At 25.5% G+C, this 23,034-nt stretch overlaps 1 protein-coding gene across 1 annotated transcript in view; it reads right to left on the bottom strand.

Annotated features, from left to right (window-relative positions):
* Positions 1 to 23,034, bottom strand: part of LOC111626882 (kinesin-like protein KIF13A) — a 152,821-nt gene that overhangs the window by 46,290 nt on the left and 83,497 nt on the right. The window contains exons 8-23 of the mRNA XM_023370403.1: positions 12,711 to 12,822; positions 12,425 to 12,637; positions 12,246 to 12,350; positions 12,040 to 12,174; positions 9,684 to 9,820; positions 8,334 to 8,443; positions 8,066 to 8,206; positions 6,233 to 6,422; positions 5,322 to 5,484; positions 3,881 to 4,024; positions 3,649 to 3,798; positions 3,320 to 3,490; positions 1,782 to 1,955; positions 1,469 to 1,526; positions 1,064 to 1,163; positions 704 to 866 (exon numbers count right to left, since the gene is read on the bottom strand). Of these exons, the coding sequence (XP_023226171.1) occupies positions 704 to 866; positions 1,064 to 1,163; positions 1,469 to 1,526; positions 1,782 to 1,955; positions 3,320 to 3,490; positions 3,649 to 3,798; positions 3,881 to 4,024; positions 5,322 to 5,484; positions 6,233 to 6,422; positions 8,066 to 8,206; positions 8,334 to 8,443; positions 9,684 to 9,820; positions 12,040 to 12,174; positions 12,246 to 12,350; positions 12,425 to 12,637; positions 12,711 to 12,822 (2,266 nt within the window). The remainder of the gene's footprint in view (positions 1 to 703; positions 867 to 1,063; positions 1,164 to 1,468; positions 1,527 to 1,781; positions 1,956 to 3,319; positions 3,491 to 3,648; positions 3,799 to 3,880; positions 4,025 to 5,321; positions 5,485 to 6,232; positions 6,423 to 8,065; positions 8,207 to 8,333; positions 8,444 to 9,683; positions 9,821 to 12,039; positions 12,175 to 12,245; positions 12,351 to 12,424; positions 12,638 to 12,710; positions 12,823 to 23,034) is intronic.

Here is a 23,034-nt window from a genome sequence, read left to right as displayed (position 1 = left end):
ATACAACCATCTACAGATCAGGCCATAAACTTTTCACATCATCTTCATAATAAAACTTCTATATATGTATTAAAGCTCAAATATTGATATATGAAATAAATACATTTCTGATTCATATAATATATTAGGATCATTTAAAAATATTATTAAAATTAGTTACAAATAATATTTATAAATAATTTTAATAATATATTTTACAAATTTTGAATTGTAATTTAATATATTTATATTTTTCTTTAAAGTATTCATAATAAAATTTTATCTATAAAAATTATCTTTAAATTATAATTATTCTATGTAATAAATTATGTTTGAATTTTTAAAAATTTTAATGTTGGCACAATCATTAAAATGCCTGAAAATGTAAAAATAATCAATTAATAATGTTGCAATGTTAATTATTATAGTGTAGGATCAATGAATCAAAATTTTAAGTGAACTTCAATATCTCAAAGCTCAATATTTAATGTCTGAAAGCTGAGAAAATCTGTGATATAAATGAAAACAAAGTTGTATATAATTGAATGCATGGTATAAAAATTAACTATTTTGTTTTCTTTCTCTCAGTAGCTTAGATAATTAAAACATTCCTAAATCAATGACAAATTTTATTTTTCAATTGAAACCTAACACAATTTTCCAATTGACATTTCTTGATTTTGAATGGACATGAATTACATGTTAATGTATTAAAATAACTAACCTTACGATTTGGACTTAAATTTGCGGCAGGAATTTGGAGCGTCACTTTAAATTCAGTCTGTTTCCCCATTTCTTCAGCAAGAAAATTAGCTTCTCTTACAAGACCATTTGCACGTACAATATCACATCTTAACTTTGCTAGACTCTTTTTAAATAGTTCATCCCTGTAATAGCAATCAAAAATTTTATGTGAAAAGATTAAAAACAGAATTTTATTGTATTTAATATTATATCAATTATTAACAAAATACAAGTATCAAATAATTTTTAATTAATCAAGACCCTTATTACATTAATTGAAATAAAAGAAATTTATTGATTATTAATGGTATGACAGAGAAAGAAACACATACTACCATACCATCCCCAATCATCTGTACTTCCAGGAGCTACAACACTGTCTTCATGAAGTCTGTTACAAAAAAGATAGATGTTCAGCAGCATGCAATAAAAGCAAGCCCCTTAACTAAAAGATTACTAGTTAATTATGCCAAAGTAAATAAGTAAAAGCATAAAATTATAATTTAAAAATTAAATAAAACATGTTTTTGTATTACTTCACTAATATATGTAACATGTTAAAAAATAATAGACTTAGAACATGCAATAAAATTAGTTTATATGCATGCAACCTGTTAAATTCAGTAATGTAAAGCTGAGAGAATCTTCTGCAAATACANCTAAGAGAAGAGCATTTGCTATAAACATTTGTAGGTGTTCCTGATGATAAATCATGATAACTCAAAAGTGCTTGACTGCTTGTTACTTTTAATTTTTTGTAATTTTTTTATAACTTCTCTCTCTATTGAAACATCACTTTTTATCTACAGGTTTAATTATTAAAGCTAAATTAACTATATTATAAACTATAACTTATTAATAAAAATTTTTAAAATCAGTTAATTCATTATATTCAACAGTAATTAATTTCTAGTTTTGGTATATGATGATAATTGATTTAAGAAAATCTTTTCAGTTCAGTAATTTTTAATTCCAGCAATAAATTTTAAAATAAAAGTTGCTATCCATTAAATAACAACTATAAAGCTTAGACAGAAATATTCAAAATAAAAAATTACCTTAACATGATCAAATTTGAAAGTCATTCGATCTTTTCCTTTGCGTGTGGCTGGATAATCTGGATTCACTATAGGTGGAACTACTATAGAATCAGGAAAACCCCAAAATGTGTATTGACAAAATACAAAATTGGAAAGAGATGGAGGTAATCCAGTTGCAGCCTTGATTGTCACCTAAATACATAGAAAGTTATTTATAATATTTTTAAAAAATATATTAGTTTTTGATATCTTAAAAATGACAACATTGCTGAATTCTTGCTTGCATTTGTAAACATTTCAATTTTTCTAAAGCAAAATTATTTATCACTTGTAATACATTGAAAATCTGTGTCTGTGTCGCTTGGAACTGATATATAGTATTGAATTGTTAGATGATGTCAACTCAAACAATGTAAACCTTATCTTTAATATCAATCAGATCAGTTATTGTCAAGCAAACTACTTTGCCTTAAAAACAAATCAGAAAAGAAATATTTTCTCTACATTTTATAGTAAACTCATTGTGTACCCACCCCTTATATATATATAATGATAAACTAAGATCCAATCTATTATAAAATATTTCCTATTAGAAATTTGATAAAAAAGATTTTCATTTTCCTGACTAAAATAGAAGACAGCAAAAAAATCAAATAGATGAGAAGTGTATCATGTCATTACATTTTTCCACTGATAAACATTATTATTAAAAAAAAAATAATTCTTCAAGTAGAAAAAAGTGACAAAAACAAATCTAGTATATTTTTTAAATTAAAAATTTTAGAATTAAAAACCATTATGAGCAAGCTACAAACTTTGATTACATTCGCTGTTATGATGTGATGTGGCACATGCGCGGATGCAGATCCACATTAATGGTGTGACAGTTGATGTAAATCACTGTTTAACCATTTATATAGGGCAACCCATATGTTGGACAGGTCAAGTGTGGGAGTGTTCCGAGGTTGTTGTGAGGAGAGATTCCCATATAAAAATGAGTTTCTGGTTGCTACAGCATTTGAGTAGTGTTGTTTGAGCCCATAATGGGTTGTAGCTCTGTTTTAGCACTGTTTTTTGTGAGCTCTGTGGTGTGCGTACTCAGTGAGTTTTCCTTCCTGCTAGAATTTTTTGTCATACACATGTCAAAAATTTACCTAACATATTTGTTGCCAGATGAAAATGAAAGAAAACCTTTAGAGCAAATCACTACATTTTAAAGTAGCTTACTAATATTTAAAAAAATACTTAATTAAATGCAATGTTAATTAAATTTGTATGAATGTTCATAAACCCAACAATAATGCCATTTAAAATTCTCTAAATATATTTTCCCTGGATTGAAAAAACATCTAGATGTTTAGAAATTTATATAGATGAAATATTGCACTAACAGATTTTCTTATAAGAGTCTTAATATTATGATACTTATGACATAAAAATGTATTGAATCTAATTTTAACATTTGAAATGCTAAATATATTGTGTTGTAGTCATTTCCAAAAATTTCGAATTTCAATAATTTCAAATTTTAAAGAAGCAAATATAAAATTTCATACCCTAATTGTAATTTGTCTACCAACTACAACATCTTCTCCATTCTCAGATATATCTAAGGATGAACCTCGTATACTGTCACGATCTGTGCTGTAATCTGCACTGGCATCACCAACTCGATCAGAAATTGTTCCTGCTATTCTTCCTATTTCAACATGGAGTCTTCCTGCCACCTGTAATAGAATATAATAAATTTTATTCAAATTAATTTATATGGTTAATTAATTAAATAATGATAATATTCAATTGAACATTCCCTACAGTTTAGAATCTTAATACTTAGCTTTTTAATGATATTTCAAATGGTTAAATTATTTAAAAAGTTACTTACTTCACCCTGTTGACTAATAATTGGCACATGGTAATCTAATTTTACATCATGAAATAATACTTCCAAAAACACATTTCCTACTCCAATGAGATTATGATTTTCTTGTGATTCATAGAAAGGATCTATCATTCCTTTTGGTGTATCTTCATCCTTCAGTTAAAAGTATATTTGTCAATTATAAAAATTTATGAAAAAATTCTATATTTTCTAAATTCTGAAAATTGATTCTTACTTTTGAACATAAGCCTTTCTCTTTACACTCATACATTTCTCTCATATCTATTAATTTGTTTTCTAACTTTTCCATGGACCAAACTTGACTTCCTTTATTCTTACGTTTTACTAAAATGGCTGGCTCACTTACAAATGCTCCTTTCTAAAGATAGTTTATTAAAATTTAACATTTTTTTTTAGATAAAACTGGCAATATATAATTAAAGTTTTGTTATGTTAGTGATTTGAAAAGTTTGTGGCCTGATAATGAAGTATTATATTTTTGTTTTTTATTTTTATTTTTCAATATAATCTCCCTGAACCTCAAGGTACTTTATCCAGTGCTATTCCAGTACCTTTATTCCATCCCAGAAGTGCAGTTCTTCAAGGTAATCATTTATTGCCACTTTCAACTCATAGAACTGATGAAAATTTCTTACCACCAAAGAATTTTTTAAGGTTAAGGAATAGATGAAAGTCAGAACCAAATCAAGCAAATTAAGTGGATGAAAATAAATCATACTTTAGTTCAATGATTTTTGCCATAGAAACAACTCTTGACTAGGGGGGAGTGATTATTTTAAGGAATTTTAATTTAATTATTTAAAAATTTTGGGGTACCCTTGTGACATACTTGCGGCACCCGCTTTGAGAACCACTGTTTTAGATAGTTATACAAATTGATCCACAAAGGGGGCAAATCAAGTGTGAGGGTGTTGCAGGGATTTAATATGCTGGTAAGGAGGGCCTCCCAAATATATACGATATTTCTGTTATTGCAATGTCTTATTATGGCCACCTCACATAATGTATTATTATGTCCCACAACGGGATATGTTGGTGTTGTAATACCATTCTAGCAAGCTCAGTTTCATTCCTGCCTTCCCTGATAGAACACTGATGCTCTGAAATACAACAAGGCAACATTCTAGTTGCCGCGCCAATATAATGGTGCGACCACCCAACATATTTTCTAATGGGATAGAATAAACCCCCGATCTTTCAAGAATGGAAGTAGGATCCCTGTCACTGGACAGCAACCTCCTAAGATTTGGCCGTGGGGAAACTGGCAGAAAAAAACGCTTGTCGCCTAAAAATACGGCAATTACGGAGAGTGATGTGATCACAAAATGGTATCGCGGGAAGGACTATTGTGGATTCTTTCGGGAGATGCAGTGTAGTAGCAGGAAAAAGCAATCTNATATCTCAAAGCTCAATATTTAATGTCTGAAAGCTGAGAAAATCTGTGATATAAATGAAAACAAAGTTGTATATAATTGAATGCATGGTATAAAAATTAACTATTTTGTTTTCTTTCTCTCAGTAGCTTAGATAATTAAAACATTCCTAAATCAATGACAAATTTTATTTTTCAATTGAAACCTAACACAATTTTCCAATTGACATTTCTTGATTTTGAATGGACATGAATTACATGTTAATGTATTAAAATAACTAACCTTACGATTTGGACTTAAATTTGCGGCAGGAATTTGGAGCGTCACTTTAAATTCAGTCTGTTTCCCCATTTCTTCAGCAAGAAAATTAGCTTCTCTTACAAGACCATTTGCACGTACAATATCACATCTTAACTTTGCTAGACTCTTTTTAAATAGTTCATCCCTGTAATAGCAATCAAAAATTTTATGTGAAAAGATTAAAAACAGAATTTTATTGTATTTAATATTATATCAATTATTAACAAAATACAAGTATCAAATAATTTTTAATTAATCAAGACCCTTATTACATTAATTGAAATAAAAGAAATTTATTGATTATTAATGGTATGACAGAGAAAGAAACACATACTACCATACCATCCCCAATCATCTGTACTTCCAGGAGCTACAACACTGTCTTCATGAAGTCTGTTACAAAAAAGATAGATGTTCAGCAGCATGCAATAAAAGCAAGCCCCTTAACTAAAAGATTACTAGTTAATTATGCCAAAGTAAATAAGTAAAAGCATAAAATTATAATTTAAAAATTAAATAAAACATGTTTTTGTATTACTTCACTAATATATGTAACATGTTAAAAAATAATAGACTTAGAACATGCAATAAAATTAGTTTATATGCATGCAACCTGTTAAATTCAGTAATGTAAAGCTGAGAGAATCTTCTGCAAATACAAATGGAAATAAAGTAATATAAAAAAAACATTTTGCAGTAATTAAAAAAAAAAAATTAATAATTTGTTAGCTTCATTATCATGCAAAAATTAAAAGTTTTAAAACATTAACAGGAAAGATTCAAGAAGACAGATGGAAAGTGAAATATTTCTCCCAAACACCCAAGCCTGTAGGAGTTAAAAGTAATATATGATATTATTATAAATATTCAAAGTTAATAACTACAATACAAACCTTTCTCGTGCCCATTTTTCCATTTTAGATTGCATGCTTGGACTTGGTAATCCTGTTGGAGTTAATTTTCCTAATCCCAGAGGATCAAATGCTCCCATGGAATAAGGTGCATAAGGTGTACTCGGAGACATCTGGTTCCTTAATATTTGCAACTGTCTTTCATACATCAACCTTTGTTTTTCCAATGCATCTATTATAAAGTAAAATTATAAAAATATATATTATTCAGTGAAAAAATAACATTGATTATTTGAAAAAGAATACTCAGATTTTCAAAACAGTCTAATTTATTGGAAAATACAAATGTACAATTTTCTGTCCCAAGTACTTTTGGGTTGCAAAAATCATCATCAGGCCCAAAAGTACTCAGAATAGAAAGATGCACGTTTATATTCTCCAATAAAGTAAAGTAAACTGTTTTGATATGTTTATTCTGAATGAAGTGATTAAATATATTTGGTGGATTTCTCTGTTTAATTCAATAACTGTCAATATTATAAATGGTAGTCTCTTGATAAGGACAAATATTCTATTGTCATGTATAAATTACTAAATAATATAAAACTTTATCTAAATTATAACCATCGTTTAATTAGTATAAGAAGACAATTTTAACTATTATTTGTATGATCTCAAACTAATTCACTCTTATTAAAAAATGCTAAATAATATATGCATGTATCAAGGGATAACTATAATAATTTCCATTTTACTTTTTTCTGCTTACAATATGTTAATTTAATAGATATTTTTCTATTATTCTCAAAATTTGATGTATTTTAAGTTTCCAAATATAAGCACATGCACTAAAAACTTCAATAATTTAAACCATTGAAATATGAATAAATTAATAGTTGACTGCATATATGACTAATTATAATTGTTGTTTCTTGTCATATTCAAAATAATGCAAATTAAATATTTATTAAAAATTTTGAGAGAATAAAAAAATTATGGAAATAATTTTAGCATTTAATATTAATAAATACTTGATGACTATGTTGTAACTGTTTTATAATTAAGCAGTCAAACAATATACAATACATCTTTATGAAGAATTTTAATAAATTAATATTTAATAAATAAAATAAAAAACTGTCTTTCAATATTAAATAGTTTTAATTATGTGAAGAATATGTCACAAAGATTATAAAAAATTTGAAAAATTTGTAGCCACCTGTACCTTCTATATGTTTAGATACATAAATATTTATCATTATGTTACAATCATATTACATGTACTCTATAAGAGTAGTAGACATAATGCCAAATAGGTTTATCTACGTATACTCTACAATGTTTGCTTAATGACATATTTCTCAGAATATATTTGTCATTAAATGACACATACTTGTAAGTTTTTAATCATGTGTCACTAATTACAAAAGTTTTCATTATACATTTTGCTACATACATATTCCTAGACTCAAAATAAAATCCAAAAGTAAAATTTATTCTCATTACATTTAAATTAAATCTCATAAATTTGTAATACTTTCAAATTGAATGTTGCGAACAAAAAAATTAAAAATAATTAAAACATTTTTTAATACAATCAACAAATGAATAATAATTTAAATATTCTTAAATTTATGATTCAAATCATTTATTCACTTTTAAAAAATTCCTAAATTATAAATAAATGAATGAATGAATGAATGGAAACATCTTACAACCATTAAAATAAATGAATGGAATATTATGAAAGTAAATTAATGAAAAACATTTTCTATTCATTCATAAACAATGAATCTTTAAATTATAATGGTTAACAGTCTTAAAAACTGTAAATATAACAATTTTAAAATAAAAAAAGAGTAATTAAATATTTACTATGTTTATCTTCTTCATGCTGTCTTTCAAGAACTTTCATAGCAGACTGAATAGGATCATTACTTAATTCTTTCATCATTAATTCTTCTCGAGCAAATTCATAATCAATAGGCTGATCTGGAGTTTCTGCAGCAGACGGGGCTATAAAAGGTAAAGATTTGAGTGACTTGTTTGCAAGTAATGTATTGAAGTATATAATTATTTGTTAACAGAAAGACCAAATAATCTAAATTGTTTAAATTAAAATTTATTTTGATCTGATACTCACTATTTGCTTTTGGACAATTTACACGGAAGAAGTGATTATTACCCCACAGTACTCTATAACCATGTCGTAACTGTGTTTTATCAGTGATAATGGATCCATTTACACATGTCCTAAAATTCATTTTAAATGTTTAAAAATTATTATTATTAAAATTCTAATATAAAAATTTACCAGTAATTACTATTTACAAATTTATAATACAATGTAAAACCAATTAAAATATTATAAAGATAAATTTAATTTTTAATATATTCTTATTTAAATACAAAATAGCCTACTATTAATATCATATTTGATATTTTGTATTATTTATTCATCCTATTAATAAATCCTATTAATATAAGATCTATTAATAAGAATTTATAATATATCTAAGAAAATATATTAGCTATATTTTCTTAGATAAATTTCTTTGTGTCTATAAATCATATTTTTTGAAATTACTTTTTATTCTACAGTTTTGTAAATAATTAAATATAAAGTATATATCTACATACATATTATATATAGGCATATATAAATATACATACACAAACACATTTATATAGTTCTATATATGTATGTAGGATGATTCAAAAGTCACTAGCAGATTAACAGACATTAATAAGTATCAGTTAATCTGCTTTTTTCTTCTAGAGTTATCTCCAAGGTTTAGTATACAACATTGTGATGTGAACATACACATACTTGAAAGTTTAAGTGTAATATTGATTACTCACATTATAGATAATATGCTATAAAAAGTAATTTTTTCTTATAAAATGGCAATAAATATATCAAACATACATAATCTTGTACATTTTATTTGAATTTGAATAATCCTGTGTATGTAAAAATGTATACACAATTTAATTTTATATTATTCATTCATATTTTTTTTGTTAATTAAATAAATCAAGGAATTTTGGATGTTTGCAGTGGCACATTAGGAAGCATGGCATCCCTAGCCCATAGTACCATTGCCTCAAATTTATTAGTGCCACTTTTGCATGAAATTATTCTATTTTATTATTTCAAATCAAATAATTGTATTTTTGCAGATTTTTAAAAATCAAAAGGGCAAAAGGTCACTGCTATTAAAACCCATCATTAGAACTATGACCTTGTTCATGCAAAATATACTCATGTATTAATACTATTCAGCTGAAATGTTTTATTTTGTCCCTACTTTTAATTTGCACTAATTCCTTTATGAACTGTTTCTACATAAAATTATTTTTTCACTATTTTATTATTATTATTTTTAATTTTTGCATCCCTAGGTCTAAGCCTACTGGCCAATGGGAAATCCACCACAAGCTGTTTGGTTAACTTCTTTTAACTAAAAGAGTTAAACAAAAATTATCTTACCGAGCACCTTCCATGGGTATTATGTAGATATCAGAATTTTCAATAACTATAATACAGTGTTCTGGCATAATGCCTAATCCACTGAGTTGGATATCTTGCTCAACTGGTGCATCAGGTCTACCAATTAAAGTTTTATCCTGATATTAAAAAAAATGTATATTTTAATTATACAAATCTATTGATAAAAGCACAAAATATTTGAAAAAAATACTATTATGATATTATTATAAAATAAGACTCTCTACATCAATAACTCGTGCTTGACAGCGATATTTAGTGTTCGATTTTATTTAAAGATGACATGGGGAATGCATGCGCATAAATTCCCTTTATTCAAACGCTTCATCTTACTGTTCAATTTTATATTCTCGAATGAATTTGGAAGATTTAGCTTATTTAGAATTAAGAAAACCCCAGAATAAATTATGAAAATGTTTGTTTTTTATTGCTTAGCTTCACACCAGTTATTGGTTGTAGAGAGAAGGTTGCTTATTTTATCGATATCTCAGTGTTGTATTCAGATGTGTATTATGACAATGTCACAATAATATTATTAAATATACAATAAACACAAAAAATGAATAACAGTAATTTTATTTATTTTTCATTTTTTTTAGAATTTAATAAAATATGACTTATAAGAAACTGAATGAAAGTAATGAAGCACCAGAGTAATAGCACATTTATAATCTGACAATTAGTAAATTAATTGATTCACTAAGAGAAAAGAATTTTGATTATTCACTATTTATGATTTTAAATAGTTTATTTCTTTTAGTGAATTAAAAATTTTAATTAGTCTAAGATCTGTGTGAAAAAATTGACATTTTTTCATGTAGTTTACTATCAACTTTCAATTAATCTCATTGCCAGGTTATAAATAACATAAATATGGCTGTAAATCTCTATAGAGCTCAAAAGCTTCTATTTATTATTTTGCTTTTTAGAAGCTTTATTTTTTNAAAAATATAAAAATAATAAAAAATTATACTTCAGATGTTAATTTAGTATCAAAAACGTAAAATATTTGAGTAGCCCTAGACATAGCCAAAGATTGAAGCACCACAGCACTGGCAAAAATTTAAATTTGCCGACTGGAATTCTTTCGGATGATTGACTTTCGGAAAATCGACACTCTACTGTAATTCTAAATTTTACAGACTGTTTGGGATGGTCACACACACTCATGCTCAGTGTACACTTTTTAGATAGGGAAATTCAATATCACTATCAAAAATGGTTTTCTTTTTTTTCTTTTTGTCAAATTTTGTACATGCAATGTAGACAAAATGTAAGTAACATTTAAGTTATTGTTTTGTCTAACATCTTACAATGAAAAAAAAAACAACCTTTGTACTACTGTTAATGTTTACATAAGGTTTGTTTCTTTATATTAGAGACAATTTATTTTCAATAAGAAGAAAATATTTATTTATTTTTTTAAATAAATGTTTGCTTCTTATTGCTTTTGTTTTGTTTATTATACTTGAAACATCCTGTTATAACATATCAGTAAATCAAAAATAAATAATTCTTATGGGATAACAGAAAAACCATATTATTATGTGGAGCAGCACACATCCCACAGTACTCTTAGTGTCAATTGTAGAGTGGTACTCATCTAAAATTAAAACTTAATTTTATTTAAAAATTTGAATAATCAAGGAATTTTAAAGATAAAAGAAAAAGCAAAAAGACTTCAACTTCATATATTGTTTGTTAACCAGATAAAGAGACTTGTGTTGTTATTCTGAATTTTTAAACTAATAATGTCAAACAAAAGTTCAATATTATTCCTAACATATGCATTAATTTATAGATAAAATACTTCGGTTCAAAGGTAAGTGTAAATTGAAGCATTTCATCTTTAAAGGTAAAAATGACTACTAGCATTTCTATTAAACTAAGATATCTTATCTTGTTATCTTAAGTATATATACAGTAGATATAATTAAAATAGGAGTTCAACTTTTTTCATGATTCTTCTGAGTTTAATTTTCTTTCATAAATGGACATCTAATGTATGTATGTATATATATATACTATAAATCTTAGTATATATATACTAAGATTTATAGTTTGGATATTATTTGTTTATAATAAAGAATTGAAACCTTGATTATATATTTTAATTTTAATAATGCTATTAAAACAGTATTAAAGAATATGAATAACATTTTTTAAATATTTTTTGTGGAAATATAATCAAATATTTATAAAAAAATTACATTATTATTGGTCTATAAGGCTAAAATTTCAGAATTAAATGAAACAAAAAAATTATTTTCTTAACTAAGCTTTAACTATTTCTTCTTAAAAGTATCAAAAGAACTAAAACTATATTTTAAATAATTACCTTTAAATAATATACAAGAAGTTCATTCAGTGATGGATCTGCATTTAAATTAACCAAGTAATATTTATCTTTTTCCACTTTAATTCCTGAAGCTTGAACTGAAATTCCCATCTTTTCTAAGGCTTGTTGCCTTTCCTAAAATTCATTTTTAAATTTGTTAAAAACAAGATTCATAAATGAAATTATATTTAGTAACGGAAACACACCTGATGTATGATTTCAGTTCTATGCAACTTCTCTTCCCAAGTTTGTGACATTTCTTTCATTAATTTTTCAGATTCAACAAGACGTTCACTGATATCTTCTTGTTGCTAGAAGATATTTATTAATATAAACAATTTAATATATTTTGAATACTTTTTAGTATTATAACAGAACCACTTACTGTTGCATGTTTCAATTGATCACGTAACATTTCTACTTCCTTTCTTAATTCGCGAATAATACGAGCATTTGGATCTTCATTGACAACAGCATGATTGACAATACGTTTAGCACGATCTGCATAACGTAATGTTGAGAGGGTTTCTTCATAATTATCAGCTGCAGGACTTATTGTTGCAACCATCACAGTTTTACTATTACCACCAAGATTGTCCTGAAATTTGTGTGTTATATTTATGCATAAATTATTAAACATTATATATAATTAAATAAACAAAACAATTTACCTTTAGTAGCCATGTTAATACAGAATCTCTGTAAGGTACAAATTTATCTTTGGCCTTTCCTGAGGCTTGATCTGCTAATTTTGATATTACAAGACCAAGAGTTGTAAGTGATCTGTAAAAAAAAATATTTATTTATTAATTTAATTATTTATTAACCTGGATGAGTAGTATAGGATGTAAACCACCTCATGCAAAGTATTGTTTTTTTAATTTTTTTCACATTGTTTTTCTTGAAAAATTGCTACTAGATAAGAAAAGTAAGGAAGAAATTTTCCTATCTAGCAACAATAAACAAGTAGCAAATGTTACATGCACATGGAATAATTTCATTTAGTGATCTGAGCTTGTTTGTATGTATCATACCCCACAATCTTTGTGTATAAATTTAAAAAAAATATTTTTAATTTTTAATATTTTTTCAATTAGTAAGTAAAAATAATAGCAAAGAGGTATATTTGTATTGATAATAAAAAGGCAACAAATGATTTGCTTTGACAGATTGAAGAAGGCACTTCAGTTCCCTCAACAGATGGGAAAAATAATTAATCTGTGCCCCAGTGAGAGAGATCACAAAACAAAAATGGTATGTATGAAATGCAAGCATAATAGCTGTAATGATCACAGCATTATTATATGCAGATTACAATGGAAATTAAAAAAACTGATGGCAAAATATAAATATTAAAGTATTATTTCATTGTTTTAGAATTGAATAAATTTTTGTTCTTTGTTATCTATTTCTCATGTTTTGTAGATAAAACAGTTTATAAGTATCATAAAACAGAAAAAAAATTTGCTTAGATTAAAAATAAAAGCACAAATTCACATGGAGTGAATGACACACCCCATTCTACATGTGTTTTTTCCACATTTCTTTCATTGTTTCACTGAAAATCTTCATTTTTTGAGAGTTTTTTTGTATATCTAATAAATAGCCAAAGCCATAGATGCAATAAATAATACAGTAGAGCATCGATTTTCCGAATCAATTGGGGATTGGGGTTGTCCGGATAACTGATTTACGTACGAAAAAATAGTTTAACGTATCCAATGTCGAAATTTTTCTCCGTTGCGTGTCGCTTTGCGTTGAATTTTCGTCGATGTTAAGCCTAACAAAGNTATTGATATGGAATTTCTTTCAATACTTATTCTTTAATATTTAATTAAAAATTCGGTAATGCTGTAATGAACAAGAAATTACCACCCCAAGCAAAACTGATTAAAAATAAAAAATATGCAAGTATAAAAAGTTAAAAATGTTAAAATATTAACATAAAAATATGTAAAACTTAAAAAAAAACATACAATCTCTTTTTATAAAATTGCTTAAAAATTGCATGATCGAAGTGAAGTGTGTTCTTGAGCTCATTCATCAAGTGACTAGTGCAAACAAAACAAGAATGTTGTGTAATGCATAGTCAATGAATGGCCTTTGAATACAAACCTAAAAATGGATTTAACAGTTTTGGTCAAGATCAACAATTATTTTCTGATTCAACAATTATTGATAAGCACTAGTTGTAATTTTCCATTATATTTCTAACAATAAAATAAAATTATTAAACTTTTAATGAAAAGAAAATCAAATTTAGACTTAGTAATTATCTTATAAATCTAATTTAAAACTTTTAAAATTATAAATAATGTTGAATGTTTTGAATGTCAAAAGCACAGGTATCATCCATCATACTAATAGAATTGTTGAAACCATTCATTAATTTTACAGTTAATGAATATTTTAATCAACTCACTATATTAATGAAAGCATTTATTTAAAAAAATCAAGTATGATGTATGTGTTAATTTTTGTCTAAAAGGGAAAGTTTAAGATCATTTATTAGTATTTTATCTTTGCAATTAAACCAAACAGACAGCTTTATATCTGAAAAATATTTATAATTAATGATAAATACAGTTACCACTCATTTATTCTAATTACACACTTGAATTAACACTTAGTTTATAAATTAAGTATGCTTTATTAAAGAAAGAAGTAAATGATTATAAAAGCATTCATTAATTTAAAAATTTATTTTATGAAATATGTCTTTAGTACTAAAGTTTCAATTTTAAGATCTGTTTTAATAAAATACAAACAGGTTGATTTGACAAATAAAAATATATGAGCATCTTCCTCAACGAAAGATCTTAATTAAGAGATACATTTAATCATAGGTGTCTGCAGAGGGAGATAAATGAGGCACTTGCCCTGAGATTAAGTAAAAAATTCCACAAATTATAGTCATAAAAGTGATTGAGATACGTAACTTTACACCCTCAAACATGGGATAGGGTTTGACATTTTGTATTGATAAAATACTATATTCTATAATCTACTTGTTTAAAAAAATTCAAAGAATTAAATAATTAAATAAAAATTTATTGATGTGATCATTTGACTCCAAGTTTTGCCAGACCCTGTAAAATTTTCTGAGGATGCCCATGCATTCAATATTACAAGAAAAAAGTTTTAAAATAAGCACTTTAAATTTTTTATTTAAGGCTTTTTAAGATTAAAACATGCAGTTAATTGAAATTAAGAACTACTGTATTTATGCAGGTATTTTTTGTACTTTTTTGCCATTTCTTACAAATCAAAAGTCAATATATGAAAAATATGTGAATTATTTTCAAAGATAGATTATATCAGTATTTAGTCACTTTTTATTCAACCTTTGGCACAATGTAGGTCTATGTAGAGAAAAACATTTCCTCTTCATAAATCTTCTGACCCATCCTTGACTAGCCTTAAACTTGAGGGAAGAAATATTTTATGTCTGAGCAACACTGTGACACCATGATTGCAACATATCGCGTGTTATAGCACAGCTGTCATTGTGTTTCTTCAATACACTGTAACAGTTCTTCCTGAAGTTGGGGATACTTGGGACCACAAAATATGCCCATATTAGATCTTTCATTGCTTAGAGTTTCTTTTTTGTTTACACTAATAGCCTGCCTCACTGACACTGAATTTTCATTCGGCATCTCAATTTCTGTTCTGTTTCCAAAGCATATTAATTTTATACTATGCAGTAAAACTTATTTTTTCTTTCCATCTCACAATGTTTCAACTAACTCTACTCTGTATGACATTATGGAACCTACTAAAGTGATATAAAGCATCACAATTAACAACTGTCCTTATTCCCCACCCTCAAAGTCTCCAGCAAGTACAAAGATACCATACTGTTAAGCCTATACAAGGGAAATGATGGTTAACAAAATGCCTAATTACCATAAAAATTCTTGTTGGCTAACTCATGTCCTATCTGTCTCCTACACTAAACGATTCAGTATAAGAAGTCATTTTTCACATGAAAAATACTTAAATATTTTGATTTCTGTAAAAACATTTCTTAGAAATACAGTATGTAAAAATTTTCTATCATTAGTTCTGTGTTAATATATATTTACTTATTTGTTGTACATAATTTACATTCTAATGAGCAATTATTTTATTTTGACATTGTCATAATGCATTTAAGTTTAGTAGTATCTTGCCCCTGTATATCATACTTTTCCATTAGCAATGAAGTCATGCCAGTCATCTATCTAAATCCGTTCAGGAGAAAATTTCTGAATTGAAATAACATGAAACTTTTGACCAAAAGTGGAAGTTCGTATACAGTTAATTGGGGCCTCTTGTCCCTAAGGTTTCCATATCTAGTTTTGACTTTCATCTACTTTACACCATTCTCAAGATTAAGGAAGGACAGACTGACAGACAGATGGATGGACAGCAGTGGAAATTTATAGGTCTACAATTTTTTCAAATTGCAGCCCAATGACTATTCTTACATATGGATCTTAATTTCAATTTAAAATCTATTCGATTAACTGTATTTTCCAATCTGTAATGAAGTTTTAATCTGAAAAATCCTTTTAAAAAAGTGAAAGTGCTTATTTTAAAACTTTTTAATCCTTTTTTTATTTTTGTATCATCAATAAAACTGTATATTCCTTGATTAGGATAATTTGAAAAATATCCAGTTTTGAAAGTACTCAATTGTTGTCAAGGTAAAAATAATAATAATTTTTCACTTTTGCACAACAAAACAAAGAAACAAAGATAATATATGTGTTTTAATTTTAGAAATTTTTTTTGGATATTTGAAAACTTGAAATAGTAATATAATAAATAATAAAGTAAATGTTTACTCAAACAACTATACCTAATAGATTTTTAAAAAATTACTATATCTTATTCAGTTGGACATTTATCTTTATTTATTGAAAGAGGAACTATTAACTGTATAGGTTATAAATTGTAAACATCTATTAATAGTATTTTATGATGCACAACTTTTGAATAAGTGTTGAACATATATCACTTTAAAAACAACAATCTTTATACTTCATATTTCACTTGTAAAAAGTCATTAATATATATATAGAACTACTGTATATAAGATATTGTCTTTATTATATTAGGTGATCCACAGTATTTCTCTAAAAAGTAGGCCATTCTTAATCAATAAAGTAGAACATAATTTATGGATAATTCTATTTTTTGCCTCATAACAGAATGACCATTTATTCTGAAGATACATTGTCCTTAATTTAAACATTGTACAGGATTTGTTCTGTCTTATTTTATAATTTCTGTACTTTTAATAATTGCATTCCATTCATATAAATAACATCAATAAAATATTTGTTTACTGATGAAGAAATAATGAAAATTTATATAGCAAAGAGTTTAATCATCAGGAAATATATTATATTAATTTAAATTAATAACAACAATAATTAAAATTTATTTTTATATTCAAATTTAATATTAGCGATTAAATTTAATTATTAATATGATAGATTTAGAAAAATCTTTTGTTTAAGTAATAACACTATAAAAAGAAAGGTAAAATAAAAATTGTAAGTTTATTATCTAAGTTACTAATTAAAATTATTGTTTTAAACCTTTGCTTTTTTTTTGTTTTTTGCTTGAAATAGTATCATTTCCTTTTGATCACTGAAATATCTCAATATTTTTATATATTCATTTTAAGAAACTTGTCTTTAATACAAACAGCATAAGGAAACAAAAGTAAGGAAGCATTAATGAAATTATTCATAAGTAAAAATTTATTTCAATTCATTTTAAGTATTTGAAAAACAAAGCTGGATAAAAATAAAGTTTATCATTTGTTATCATGACTTTATTAAAAATATAGTATATATATATATATGTTTTAATAAATTCTGATTTCTAAATTACTAATACACACAGCAAAAAGGAAAGAAAAAGAAACCAACACATACCTTAAAACTGGTGTACAATAGTAATTAAATTCTGCATATGGAAAGTAGTGAAAAATAAAAAATTCATTACAATATCACAGCAGAAGAATACATTGTTGAAGAACAGTTTCATCACAAATGTTGCATAGTGTACATCAAACAATGTCAAAGATAGATTTAAAATGTGCAACATTACAAGTTTTAAATCTATCTTTGACATTGTTTGATTTGCTTTAATTGCCAGACTAAATTTGCCAATTTCTGACTTGTCACATTTGCAATAAAACCTGGTTTTCAATGATGTATCCTTGTGCAGTGATGTTATAATGAATTTTATTTTTCACTGCCACTTCATGTGCAGAACTTGATTACCACTGCATGCTAGCTTTAAGTTGCATCAACTTTTTGGTAAAAGAGTGTATATGAAGTTCAATGTTATTTCTGAAGTAAAAAGTATTATTTATAACTCAAACAATTTTGATTTACATTGAATTTAATTTCAGATGATCCAGAATGAATCAAACTAGCAATTATTCTAAATATTTTTAAAAATTGTGCAGTAATAAATATTTTATTTTATAAAATAATACATCAAAGTAGACATTAATTATTAACATTTATTAACATTATAAATCAAAAATTAAAAATGGAAGTAGAAGAAAAGCAAAAATGTTAGAAAAGGAAATTCCATAGTAAAAAACATTTAATATATTATGCAAATTAAAGACAGAATTATTTTTATTATATTTAATAATTTCATAGTTTTTAGTAGTTAATTTATAATTTGATATATTCTTTGTAAAATGAATTGTTTGTTACTGTAAATTTTTAAGTGTTTAGCATTGTGTCTTTTTTTTCTTTGTGTTGAATTTTTCAAAGTTAAACTTTATTGTTATTAAAAATATTTTCAGTTTAATACAAGAAACTTTTTTGAAACTGATATTTGTTGCAATAAAGCATACTATAGCAATTTAAAAAAAAACAGTACATTGATATTAACTAATTCAAAATAATAACTACAGTATATACAGAATATTAGAATATTTCAAACTTGTAATAATTATGAATGTAACCAAACTATTAAAATTTAAATAAGATCTTGTTATTAATATACATTTTTGTTTAAAACAAATTTCAAAACTAACAATATTTAAATTTAATTCAAAGTATCAAAATATGCAAACATTATATTCTGAATATTTATAATTAACAAAATTATAATATGTATTTAACCATTAATTGTAGTTTCATTAGATTAGAATTAATAATTACATGCTCTATTAATAATTTATGTAAATTAAGCATACTCATATATATTATTCAGTCAATTTTTATAAATGTATTATTTATGTATTAACTAATATAATAATTTGAATAAATCAAAAATTAGTATTATTAAATTTCTATTTTTAATACAAATGCTTACATTTAAAATTAAATTCTATTATGTTAACATTATGTTCAATAATCTCTTGGGATGTTTATCATCAGGATATTAAATATTTTGAGTATTTTGGCATCTTAACATTAAAATAACTATGTATGCAATATTAAGTATATTGTATAATAATAAAAGAAAATTTAATTTCCTTTCAAATGTAGTCTTCAAAAACTAACGTTTTAAATAAATTCATCTTACTGTGATATAAATTCATCAAATATGTATATACACACATGCACATTTTGTAGTTTATTTGTTTTAATAATTACTAGTTGTATTATACATTGTTCTGAAGCTAAGAATAAACCTAAGAACTCTTTAATTAGTTCCTTGAATATAGCTGCCTTTATTAATTTAATAAATATAAATTTGCCCTTAAATAGAATATTGGAAAGACTTTATATTAATTAAGAAAATGAACCTAATTATATTGGATTTTAATAATATATAGTAGTAATTAAAAAAAAACATAAGAAAATAGAAAATTTATCTTAATAGAACATTTATAATTCAATTTCTTCATGATCAAATCTGATGATGGTGATAAATTAGGCTAAACACATTAGTTCTGATTAATATCTTTTTTAATAAGCTGTAGCTTATTAAAAAAGATATTAATAATTGAATTTTTTTATTTACATATAACTTTAATTTAATTGAACAAAATAATTTTTTGATTTTAGAATAAAATATATTTAAATAGAGTATATCTGGGAAAACTTTTTTTACGATATTTATTATTAAATTATATAATATAATCATTTAATATAAAATTTTAAATTAGCATAAATGTTAGTAATGTAGAGCTTTATCAATTCATGAAGATAACATTTTACATCATCATCATTTTTTTTTTTTTCCATTTTATATTATTGATACAAATGGGTTCAGAAATTATTAAACCTGGTAATGTATTAAATTAATTAAAATATCTATAACCGTGAGGCAGACAATAGTAAGCGCTTATCACACCAATATTGGTGTGATAAGTGCTTACTATTGTCTGCCTCACGGTTATAGGTATTTTAATTAATTTAATTATACCTAGGGCTAAAAGCAATTTCTGTAATAATTCTGGTAATGTATCTTTATTAAAATTTGTAAATTCTTATTTAACATATTAACTGGTGTTGAGACTTATAATAAAATTGACTATTATGAAAATCATTTACTCAGATCAATACTTTTAGATTAATACATGATCTTTCTTTGGAATAAGTGAATTGTCTATGGCTTCATCACTGACATATAAAATCCATTTTTATTTGGAAAAAAATGAATTTTATGTAAATATAAAAATATTAAACTAAATAAATAATTTTGACAATTTTCTTTTGAGTCATAAGATTCATTCAGGAATATATCAAAAGTTTAATTATTGTAATTATGTAATTAAAATAAAAATATTTCTATTAAGTATTTAACACATTAATCACAATGTCAGATATAATGTTTCTGACACCACAAACTTCTTTAGGATGTGTGTTGAACATATATGGCTGATACCCTCAAGTTTTAGCCAGAGCCATATCAACCATGCATGGTTGACAATCTACATAAATTTGTAATACATTTTAAAAGTATGGTGTTTAATGAATACACTGAAAATATCATGGCAATGTAGGAAAAAGTAAGCAAGTAACTATTAATAGAATACTATTTATTCAAAAATCTAGCAATGAGTTGTATAATTTTGCCAGCTGTTAAGATATTTTATTTAAAAAATTACTTCTATATTATTAATCATAATAAATAAATAAATAAATGCCTGTAGTATCATTTGTTATGTGATTTAATTATAAAAATTTTTATATTATAAATTACCATATAATGACAAAAAGCTTAATTTTGAGTTTTATAAAAAAAAATTGTAAATGACAATAATGAGTAAAATCTTCATTAAGTCCTACTCCTCTTGAGCTATGACACAACCTTTAACCACAAAATTTAATAGCATCAATGACCCTTATACATAAGCTACCATGCCAAATTTCATTTGTTTCTTAATCATTACCCAATCCTGAGATATTAGGCAAAATAGATGCCAACACACATATGCACATCCACAGAATTTTTCTTGTATTTTTTTTTTTACTTTTTTGGGTTTAGGGGATCTCAAAACATTGAGATTTGCAAAAAAACCCAAAGGTCAGATATGACATGATTCCAATACTTTCCCTTGCTATGTATATATAACAGCTGAGAAAGTAAAATGCATGGAGTAAATTATATTATTATGGGTTATGTTGTCCAAAACATTCCAAACATGTGAAAGGTTGCTTCTTGCAATCCACACAATAGTTTGAAGCCTTTTATTTTTTTTTTCTGGCTACATGTTGTCCTGTTTCTTTCAGCTCTGCAGAATGTAAAGTACTATACATATCTTCTTAATTTCTTCATGTTTGCATCTAGCTTAGTATTTAATAAATACAGAATATATTTGACAAATGCACAGGTTTCAACATATTTTAAGAAATCAAACTGAGGCAATGCAAGGCAATGCAATGCAAAAATAATGTCCCCATATATGGCTGACATGGCTTCTTAGTTACTTATACAAGTAACTTACTGAGCTATGTCAGCCATGTAGAAATGACATGAAAAAAGTCATTTTTTGAAAGCTAAATGAACAAATGACATAAATCGCCAAATAGATTATTTATTTCATTTTTATTAATCAAAGTAATCAATAATTTTACTTCAGCTCTGAAAGTTATTTTAACTCAAACTGGCTAACAATTAATGTGTTAAGTATCTAAAAACCTAAATATATTTCTCAATATTATCACACATATTCTCAAACAATGCATCACAAGAGTTTAACTCAAGATATTACTAACATATAATTTTTTATTATTTTATCCAAAACTTACAGATATTGCTTTAATTATTTAAAGGTTATAGGGGAAAGTAATTAAATGCTTTAAACAGCATTTAATTACTTTCCCCTATAACCAACCTCCAAATACTAAAATAAAAACAAAACAAAAATTATAAATTATGATAAACATTTTTTAAAAAGTTGTTTATTTTTATGAGATTATAAAAGTAGTGCACCTCAAGTCCATTAAAAGTATAACCCAATAAAAAAGTTCTTTGAGAGAAATGAAAAAAAGAGGATTTACAGTACTGTTGTCTGGCTCTAGCTAGAACATGAAAGTGCATTTGATCTGACATAATAAGACTACACCCATACCTCGCTATACGGCCGCTCTTTATACGGCATTTCGCTATAACGGCCCTCTTCAATTAAGGCACGTTTTCGATTTACGGCCTAAAATGTTTCGCTATAACGGCAAAAAAAAGTTTTTTTGATGTCGAAATATCTACATGTTGCCAATCTTGCGCAAGCGCGATCTCCATGCACACACTTTTCTATTTCCTCTTGTTTACGAGCGTTATTCAGTGTGTGCTCATAAAGTGGCTGGTTTAGACTTGTCTGTGAGTGTTTTATGTACATATTTATTACTGATTGTTATACATTAACTGGAAAAATTGGAAACAATTAGAGACATTTTTGGTACGTAAGTACATATGTATGTATGTACAAATTAAAAATTTTTAATATGTATTTTTTTATTAAACTTATTTTATAATTTCATTATTTTTTAGACAAAATGCCACCGAAACGATTATCGACTT

This window comes from Centruroides sculpturatus, unplaced genomic scaffold (assembly GCF_000671375.1).
Source record: "Centruroides sculpturatus isolate CEXI.00-Female unplaced genomic scaffold, Cexi_2.0 scaffold433, whole genome shotgun sequence".
Taxonomy (NCBI): Eukaryota; Metazoa; Arthropoda; class Arachnida; order Scorpiones; family Buthidae; genus Centruroides; species Centruroides sculpturatus.
This window is presented reverse-complemented; position numbering and strand designations above follow the sequence as displayed.